General features: G+C 51.2%; 2 protein-coding genes across 2 annotated transcripts; both read left to right on the forward strand.

The window, feature by feature from the left end:
- Nucleotides 1-691: 691 nt before the first annotated feature.
- On the forward strand, nucleotides 692-1,536 carry LOC120395015 (zinc finger protein interacting with ribonucleoprotein K-like). The gene is made up of 3 exons (XM_039519184.1): nucleotides 692-728; nucleotides 960-1,114; nucleotides 1,243-1,536. The coding sequence occupies exons 1-3, from the start codon at nucleotides 692-694 to the stop codon at nucleotides 1,534-1,536; spliced, it is 486 nt and encodes a 161-aa protein (XP_039375118.1).
- A 3,559-nt stretch (nucleotides 1,537-5,095) lies between these two features.
- Nucleotides 5,096-7,167, forward strand: LOC120395016 (zinc finger protein OZF-like). Its single transcript, XM_039519185.1, has 2 exons — nucleotides 5,096-5,349; nucleotides 5,786-7,167. Exons 1-2 carry the CDS (start codon nucleotides 5,096-5,098, stop codon nucleotides 6,684-6,686), a joined length of 1,155 nt encoding a protein of 384 aa, XP_039375119.1. The 3' UTR covers nucleotides 6,687-7,167.
- The last annotated feature ends 2,434 nt before the right edge of the window (nucleotides 7,168-9,601 follow it).

Genomic DNA, 9,601 nt, shown 5'->3' on the forward strand with positions numbered 1-9,601 from the left:
TTTATTTATGATATGAAGTATCCATTGACCTTGGTAAGTGGCTGGCCCCCCAGGGCTGGATGAACCTGATGTGTGGCGAATTTAGTTTTAATAAGCTTTCATCACAAAGTCCAGTTTGTCTGGGTGGTAAAAAGAAAGTTGGGGGTTGGACTGTCTAAGGGAATTGTCTGTGGCTTCAAGGTAAAACTAATACAGTGTTCCAGGAGTGACTTTTGTTACTGGCTTGGTGAAATCTAATGCAAAAATATACCACCGTTTTTTTGGGAGGGAAGGTTTGCCCTGTTTCTGACAGTCTGCTCTGAGTTTGGCATTTTCAGCTGGGACCTAGGCCAGGCACCATGACAGCTGGGTCCACATGCGCTTGAACATCTGCAGGGATGAGGTCCTGGATGGCTCCCCAGGGACGTCTGCACCCCGTGCCTCCTTCCAGAAGGGTTAGCTGTGTCCCAGACACCCCTCGTCCTCTAGCCGGTGCCAGCCTAGAACCAAGCTATTGCATAACGTCTGAGCAGTGTTTTACAGCTCAGGCGCTTTCCTGCCTCCCCCACCCCCATCAGCTGATGATGTGACCAGCTGGGCTCTGGGTGGTAAAGGGGGACAGTGGCGAGTCCCCGTCTGCAGCCCCAGGCCCAGGAGGGGATCGCCCCGGCCAGGCAGTGAGCGAGGGTTCCAAGAAGATGCAGTCTCAGCGATGGGGGATCTGGGGAGGGAGAGAAATAGCAGCAGAGGTAAGAAATCTCTGCCTGGAGGAAGTGTGCATGTGTGGAGGGGACAGGTCGGGATCTGAGCTAAACAGGGACTGGAGACACACACACACACACACCGCGGGCTCCGGAGCAGCAAGGGGAGGGAGTTTGGGGAGCTGAACCCACCCACCCAGCCAGCTCTTGGGCAGCAGTGAAGCAGGAAAGATTTGGCTGTATTCATCTGCTGCTCAGCTGTGGTTTATTCTCTTCCAGGAGATGAGGAGGAGAGCATCAGGAGGAGACATCAGCGAGAGTCAGGGCAGAGCAGGACTGCAGTGGGGAAACCCTCGCGCAGCATGGAGAAGACTTCAGCCAAACCAAAGCCAACCCTATCACCATGGGAGAAAAAGCCCACAAATGTTCCGAATGTGGGCAAATCTTTAGCCGAAGATCAAACCTTCACAGGCACTAGAGGATCTATACTGGGGATCGACCTTACAAATGCCATCAGTGTGGGAAGAGCTTTGCTGACAGCTCCAATCTCTTTCACCATCAGAGGAGCCACACGGGGGAGCGACCCTACATGTGTGCCCAGTGCAGGAAGAGCTTCTGTCAGAGCATGACCCTAATCAAGCATAGCAGGACCCACACGGGCCAGAGGCCCTATGGGTGTGGTGAGTGCGGGAAGAGCTTTGCTCAGACCTCCAACCTCCTGGAGCACCAGAGGATCCACACGGGCGTGAAACCCTACAACTGCCCGAACTGCGGGAGAGTGTTCTGCCACAGCTCCTCACTGGCAGACCATCGGAGGGTCCATACTGGTGAGCGACCTTACAAATGTGTCATCTGAGAAGAGCTTCAGCCAGAGGTCCAACCACATCCAGCATAAGCAGTCCCACACAGGAGTGACCCTTTACATGCGATGAATGTGGGAAGAGCTTCAGTGTTCGCTCCAGGCTTATTATGCACCAGAGGATCCACACAGGGGAGTGACCCGGTAAATGTCCCAACTGTGGGAAGCACTTTAGTGACTGGCCAAATTTCACAAGACATCTGAAGACACATACCCAGGATGGACCGAGAAATACATTTGGAAGAAAGCTTAATTTGGAGCTCAGACCTTGATGAGAGCAGGGTCTTGGATTATCAGGACTCCTAGATTCTATTTCCAGTTCTAGGAAGGGAGTGGGGCCTAATGGGATAGAACAGCGGGAGGATGAGCGTCGGATTCCTGGGTTTTATTCCCCACACTGGGAGAGAAATTGGGCCTAGTGTGTTAACACAGGGGGCCGGGAGTCAAGACACCTGTATTTTGTTCCCTGCTATGAGAGTTGGGATCTAGTGGGTTAGAGGAGGAGCTGGGAGTCAGGATGTCTGGGTTCCATCCCAGCTCTGGGATGATGTGGGGTCTACTGGTTAGAGTGGGGAGGGCATTTGATTACTTTCCTAACCTTTTAGTTTTATAAACACCATTGCTGGGATACCTATGCGCCTCAATGTCATGTGGCCATGCAAAAGGCAAACACAATCCCAGGATGTATCAGGCAAGGTACTTCCAGTAGAGGTTCTTCTCATCCCAATCCATCTTTGGAGACCCAGGGAGCAATACAGTGTCACCATTAATTCCTGTCATAGAAAACCATCCAAGACAGATGGCTGTCCAGCCTCCTTTTGAAAACCTCCGGTGGACGAGCTTCCACCACTTCCCTAGGCAGTTTAGCGTTTTCATATCTTGTTCTCTTGACGCCTCTTCTCGTTGTTGAGCTGCTTCTTTGCAGAACTTTTGCTTGTCCAATCTTTGTGATTTCTTCACTCCTTTGTGGAACACTTTTTCTTCTTCCACTTTCCATTTTTCCTGCATGGTTCTTGTTCTGTTACTTATCCAGTTTTTCCTTGTGTGCTTACACCTTCCCAATAACTTCCGCCGCTGTATTTTATATAGCTTCCTTGAATGGTTCCCATTCGGTCTGTAGTGAGATTTCTTCATCATCACAAATTAATAACCTGAAATCCCCCCCCACCAAGCATGGCCTTGTGTGTCTCCCTCATGGAGTATTCCTTTAATTTATCAAAATCAAATTTGGCCCAATTGCACCCATCTCTTTTGTGGACTTTCACTTAATCATTCCCATGAGTAGCTTGTGATCCCTTCCACTCTCTAGACTCTAACATCCAACAGTGGCCATGTGGGCCTTTCGCTGATAAGAATCAGGTCAGTCAGGTTTTTGGTTTGATCAGCTGGTGAATTCCATGTAGCTGTGTGCATAACTCGGGGAGGAAACCAAGCACGGCCAGTCATCAGGTTGTGTATCTCACAGGAAGTTCTTAACCTTTCCCCATTATCGTTTGCTCTCTCAATTCCATGTAGTCCAACATTATTCATTTGCTTATCATGTCGGCTAACAATTGCGATGGTTCTCTCTGGGTATCCAGGATTGTAAGTCACCCTATTACCCTCCTGCCTCTGGTGAGAGGGAGTCTTGCCTGTGGTAGCTGGGAGTTAACTCCCTATCACCACCATCCTTCAGCCACCAAACACTCTCCTCTGGGCTATGCCAGCCCTGTCTTTACCTTGCAGGTAAATAAGAGGTTCACTCTAGTCTCCTTGACGCATTCCCGTTGTGACATACAGCCCCTGACACTGGAGTAGTGTAGCCCAATTTACGAGTCTGACCTTGCCTCACCACTTTCAGAGCACTTATAATAAAACAAAAGGTTTCCACTAGAAACAAGAGAGAGGTGGTCACAGTACAAAACAAAATCACAAAACGTGAACTGGAGCTGTTGGGAATGAAGGCAGAAGCCTGCTGTGGATTTTAAGAGTTTGTTCTGATACCATTTAACAGCAGAAGCAGAGCTATGTATGTGTAAGAAACTGCAGAGCAATCATGGTCGTGAGAACAAGAAAAGATCCAGTGACTAAAAAGCTAGAAAAGACCGGTTTGAACTAACATTAAACTTGTACTGATGAGAGAGGAGAGTTAACATGGAAATGAGAAACTAATACACATATATAAGAAAAGAATAAAAATTATAAGTAAGTTTGCAAAGAGTCCTGTGGCACCTTATAGACTAACAGACGTATTGGAGCATGAGCTTTCATGGGTGAATACCCACTTTGTCGGATGCAGGTGCCACAGGACTCTTTGCTGCTTTTACAGATCCAGACTAACACAGCAACCCCTCTGATAAGTAAGTTTGTGTAACAAAGGGAGGTTGAAGTTGTATTGTCTGATGCTGGAAGAGGAGCTTCCCACTTGTAAGTAGTTGATCACAACTTGCTGAGTGTTTTGCCTTAATAAATACTTGTTAGACCCATCTGCTGAGTACTAATAGTTGCCTTTCCTACCTAATGCAAAGCCCTTCTGCTGAGCATTCATTGACCCCAGAGTGAAATGATGTAGTGGCCATAGTCCAGTTCCAATGGACAAACTTCCTAAGCAGTTGTCGGGGCGGGGAGCAGGAAGTATGAATCCATGAGACATTTCTGCCTCCTCAGCTATCCACCCCAAGTACAATCAGGCCCCTGACGCGTGAGCCTCCCCAGCCACCCTCTATGCACCACCTGAGCCAGCTGTGTGATATGCAGCTGGCCCACCTCTGAACTGTGCCTTGGAAACAGCTGTCGAGGCTTGTGCTCCACACCCTTCACTTCCTTAGCCTTGTGTCCTGCCCCAGCACCAAGTGGTGGGACCGCCTATCCCCTGTGGAGGGTGAGGAACTTTGGTGGGCAAGTGCATATTTCACGCTAGTCCCACGGCCCACCGGGGATATTAGTTGGTTGCTTCTTCACAGAGCCATGAGCATGGGTGTGAGCGCTGTCCAGGGTTCTCTTCTTGGTGCCCCAGCTGGATCTAGGTTTTTGAACCTATGACTTGGATCCCTGATGGTTTTTTTTTCACTTGTCCCTCAAAATCATTTGAGAGCTGGGTCCAGTAGCAAACCCTGTTAGGCTGGAGGAGGGGTGCCTTAGATATGGGTGGGCTTCCACCATCCCCTCCTGAGAGCCTCAGTAGGTACCTCCCCACACCCCTCCCCAGGCCAAAGTCTGAGGCATGAAACCCCTTCCAGTGGAATCAAGTTTGTCTGCTTCTCACCCACCACTGCCTCAGAACCCTGAGGGCCCCAACATTCCATCCAGTTGCTTCAGAACCCTCAGAGCCCCCAACATTCTGTGCACCTGCCTCGGACCCCTCATGGCCCCAATGTTCCGTGCAGCTGCCAGGGAACCTTCAGGGTCCCAACATCTCGCCCAGCTGCACTTTCCTGGGAGAAGGGATCCCTGTGGGACTGTGTCCATTTGTGCTTGAACATCCATGGGATGAATGAGGCCTTGGGTGAGATCCCAGCCGGGGCTCCCGTCCACAAGGGCTGGCTGCCTGCCAGTGCCCCCGGGGGGGAGTCCTAGCATGGCGGTGCGACGCGCTAATGCCCAGGCTATACATCCCGCCCTCGCCAGCGCCTTGCCCCTGACGCCTGGGCAGGGAAGGGTTAATCCGAACCCCGCCCCTTCTCGGAGCACGTGGTGCCATAAGGGGGCTGGACTAGGGCAGGTCGGGAGCTCCGGACGCCTGGGTTCCGAGCCTGGCTCGCAGCGCCGAGAGGGGCGAGTCCCAGTCTGCAGGCAGCGGGCCCGGGAAGGGCTCGCCCCGGCTGCTGGGCGGTGAGTGGGGGCGCCGGGGAGAGGCCGAGGCAGGACATCGCTGCCTGGAGGAAGTGGTCGCAGGGCCGGGGGGGTCGGAGCCGAAACGCGGCTGGTAGCGGAGAGACCCCCGCCCAGCCAGCTCTGGAGCAGCGCGGGGGGGTCTGTGCCGCTGAGCCCAGCAGGGCCCCCCCCCAGCCGAGCTCGCCCTGGGCAGCAGTCGGAGCGGGGTTTCCGTCCTGTCCCGGAGGTGAGAACAAAGGAGGGAATCCGCGTCCGGCCGGGACTTGGAGCCCAGAGCTGCCCAGGCCACTGGCGGGAGACCCCAAAGCCCTGAGCAGGGAGAGACACCAGCCTGAGTCCGTACCGGGCTGGTTGGCACCAGAGAGAGACCCCCCCCCGCCCCATCCCAGGGGAGAGACATGGAAGAAAAACCCCATAAATGTTCTGACTGCAGGAAAAGCTTTAAGCAGAGCTCGACCCTAAGGCGGCACCAGCGAACCCACACGGGGGAGCGACCCTACAAATGCCTCCAGTGTGGGAAGAGCTTTGCTGACAGCTCCAACCTCCTTCGCCATCAGAGGAGCCACACGGGGGAGCGACCCTACACATGTGCCCAGTGCGGGAAGAGCTTCGGGCACAACGCGACCCTGATCAAGCACTGCAGGACCCACACGGGCGAGAGACCCTACAGATGTGATGAGTGCGGGAAGAGCTTCTCAGAAAGCTCCAAGCTCCTAGAGCACCAGAGGATCCACACAGGCCTGAAACCCTACAAATGCCTTAACTGTGGGAAAGTGTTCTGCCACAGCTCCTCCCTGACCAACCATCAGCGGGTCCACACAGGTGAGAGACCCTATAAATGCCCTGAGTGCGAGAAGACTTTTGGACGCCGCTCCATGCTCGTTCGACACATGAGGATCCACACAGGGGAGCGACCTTACAAATGCCCCCACTGTGGGAAGGCATTTGCCGTTCTCTCAGTCCTGATCCAGCATGAGCGGATCCACACGGGGGAGAAACCCCACAAATGTGCCCACTGCGGGAAGTGTTTCAGCGATCCTTCCGTCCTGACCCGGCATGAGCGCATCCACACAGGCGAGCGACCCTACAAGTGTGTTCATTGCGGGAAGGGCTTCAGTCAGAGCTCCACCCATGCCCAGCATCTGAGAACCCACACCGGGGAGCGGCCCTATAGATGTGATGAGTGTGGGAAGAGCTTCAGTGTAAGTTCCAGCCTTGTTGTCCACCAGAGGATCCACACAGGAGAGAGACCCTACAAATGTCCCGATTGTGGGAAGAGCTTTAGTGGCTGGCCAAATTTTAGCAGGCATCTGAGGACCCACGCCCAGGAGTAAACCTGACAGGTGACCCAATTCTGGGAGATGCTACTGTGAGCACTCTGGGCTCTTTAGAGAGAGAGCCCATGCATTGGAGAGATGCTGTAAATGCCCCAACTGTAGCCAGAGCTTTTGTCTCCGCTCAGAGCTTCGTAGGTACCAGAAAATCCACATGGGGGGGCAACCCTATAAATGCTCCAACTGATGAAAGAGCTTTAATCCCAGGATGTACCTTGATCATCAGAGGATCCACAGCAGAGACAGGCCTGAGAAATAAACGTGGAGGTAAGCATCATTCAGAGCTCCGAACAGGACTTTTGCTGTGGCAGAGGAGTGGGGCCTCCGGGTTAGAGTGGGGCAGATAGTGAGTTTCTTTTCTACCCCTTATTTTTGGAAGAGCCATTGTGTTGATCTTGTGCAATCTGAGTTGTTAAATTCAACTTGAACGTGAAGTTGTGTTGTCTTGTAGAATGTAACTTTTCTAAACATGATCATAAAAGGGGGGAGTATCAACTGTGTCCGTGAGGCTAATCTTGTCCTCTTGAGGGTCAGTTCCTGTGTACCATTGATCAGAACCAAATGGGGTTAGCAGTGCCCTACAATTGCCTGGTCTGCACTACAGAGGTAGGTCAACGTGAGGCAGCTTACGTCTGCCGAGCTTTGTAAGCATCTATACTGACATGTAGCTCCCACCAACTTAACTCTACCTCCCTGAGAGGGTTAGTGCTTAGGCTGATGTAGTTAGGCTGACACAGTGTCAGTGTGGACACTGCATTGCTTACATCGATAGTTGCTGCCTTTCAGAAATCATCCCCCAATGCCCAACCCCGGCAGTTAAATTGGTGCAAGCACTTCTATTGAAGATGATGTGCACAGCCAATGCAAGGAGCATAGTGTGGACGTGTAAAACCGATTCAATTACTGCAGTGGCTGTACTCAACTTGGGTCGGCTTAATTTTGTAGTGTAGATTTGCCCTGTGTCAAACTTCCCACACTGCTACCCCCTTCTGCCAGGACACAGTCCGGATCCAATGCACAAATACCTTCACTAAAGGACAGGCAGGGAGAGGAATGGGGTGTCTTACTTCTGGGGACACTTCCCCAGTGACCTCCAGGGCAGACACTGAGATATGGGCCCTTTCCCAGGGCAGCCTGTTCAGTTGCTCCTCCCAAGGAAGCAGAGTTAGAGCAATGCTGAGCTCTTTTGGAAAATAGCACCCGTAAGGCTCAACAGCAGAAGTTCTTCCCCTCCTGTGGACATATGTTAGGTTGTTTAGGAAATTATTCAGTAATTTTAAGTATAAATACTCTTGTTTTACAGGGAAAGATCAAATGCACAGATGAGGGAATGCCCTTCACTATTCCTTGTAAATCCAGCAATTCTTTACAGCTGGGATGTTGGGTACTTAACTCCCCCAGGGTCCTTGGAAAATCCCAGCATGCATCATCACATCTAAGAAACAGTAGGTCGGAAATTTAAAAATAATCCCAGGAGAAATTATTCCCTCATGAGATGGGATCTGTTCTCTGCAAAGTGTGTTCTTTCAAGCTTATTGCATCACAGTACATGAACACACAGATACATACACACACACACACACACACACACACAGAGCATTCAGATGTTGCAGCCAGCACAATGGATGTCACCACACTGAAGCAGCTAGAATTTGTTTTCAAAACCCCTCTACTTGCTTCGTGACTCAAATAGCTCCAAGGTTCTTTTGTACCTCAAGATCATGTACCTTGACTTTGTGCTTCCTGGTTTTCAGAGATTTAGGTTCAGCCACTCTGAAAGGGGATGGGGCAACATTAATCAAGTTGTGAGGCATTTAAATAAGCGGTGGGCATATAGGTCCCTTCTTGAGGCCCATGAAGGTGCAGGGATAGGCACTAAGGCCGCCTCCTTGGGCCACTTCCTACCTCCTTTTTCCTGCACCAGGATGCAGGATGTCCACATAAGCACCAGTCTGCAGGTTGCCTACCTGCCTCCAACTCATAGGGGCTTCCGCTCACTGACATTCCTTTTCCCAGACAGGGCCTGGCTGCATTCTGTCCTGGAGGAGGTCCTTCTCCCTGCCCTGTCCAGCCCCCATTGAGCCGCTGGCTCCCTTTTAAACCCCGCCTCCAACTGGAGCATGCTCAGCAAGGGTGGAGGGGCGGGGCCTCCTGAGCCCGGAGCTGCTCTTGAATCCACTGCTGTCCAGTGAGGGATTTATACATCCCATCACAACATCCCAGAAGGATGTTTGCTTTTTTTGCTACAGTGTTACATTGTTGATTCATATTTAGTCTGTGATCCACTATGACCCCGGGATCCTTTTCTGCAGTGCTCCTTCCTAGTCATTTCCCATTTTGTATGTGTGGAACTGATTGTTCCTTCCTAAGCGGAGTACTTTGCATTTGTCCTTACTGAATTTAATCCTCTTTATTTCAGACCAATTCTCCAGATCATCCTGATTTCTAATTCTATTCTCCAAAACACTTGCAACCCCTCCCGGCTTGGTATTGTCTGCAAACTTTACATGTGTGCGTTCAGTACCATTCTCCAAGTCATTAATGAAAATATTGAATAGTTGTGAGATCCAAGACCGATCCCTACAGTACCCTCTAGATATGCCCTCCCAGATTAAACCAGTCATAACTACACTTTGAGTATGGTCTTTCAGTCAGTTGTGCTCACACCTTACTGTAGTTTCATCTAGACCACATTTCCCTAGTTTGCTTATGAAATTGTCATGTGGAACTGTGTCAAAAGCCTTCCTCAAATCAAGCTATATCCCATCTACTGTGTCCCCCCTTTTCACTAGGCCAGTAACCCCGTCAAAGGAGGAAATTGGGTTGGTTTGGTGTGATTTGTTCTCGACAAACCCATGCTGGCTATTTCTTATAAACCCGATTATCCTCCAGGTGCTTACAGACTGATGGTTTGT

This window comes from Mauremys reevesii, unplaced genomic scaffold (assembly GCF_016161935.1).
Source record: "Mauremys reevesii isolate NIE-2019 unplaced genomic scaffold, ASM1616193v1 Contig9, whole genome shotgun sequence".
Classification (NCBI taxonomy): domain Eukaryota; kingdom Metazoa; phylum Chordata; order Testudines; family Geoemydidae; genus Mauremys; species Mauremys reevesii.

Excerpts from the sequence above, each read along its gene's own strand:
- LOC120395015 (XM_039519184.1), top strand. The coding sequence starts at position 692 with ATGGGGGATCTGGGGAGGGAGAGAAATAGCAGCAGAG. Across the intron at positions 729-959 it reads GGAGAGAAATAGCAGCAGAG|GAGATGAGGAGGAGAGCATC; the intron begins GTAAGAAATCTC and ends ATTCTCTTCCAG. Across the intron at positions 1,115-1,242 it reads AGCCCACAAATGTTCCGAAT|AGGAGCCACACGGGGGAGCG; the intron begins GTGGGCAAATCT and ends TTTCACCATCAG.
- LOC120395016 (XM_039519185.1), top strand. The coding sequence starts at position 5,096 with ATGGCGGTGCGACGCGCTAATGCCCAGGCTATACATCCCGCCCTCGCC. Across the intron at positions 5,350-5,785 it reads CTCGCCCCGGCTGCTGGGCG|GAAAAGCTTTAAGCAGAGCT; the intron begins GTGAGTGGGGGC and ends TTCTGACTGCAG.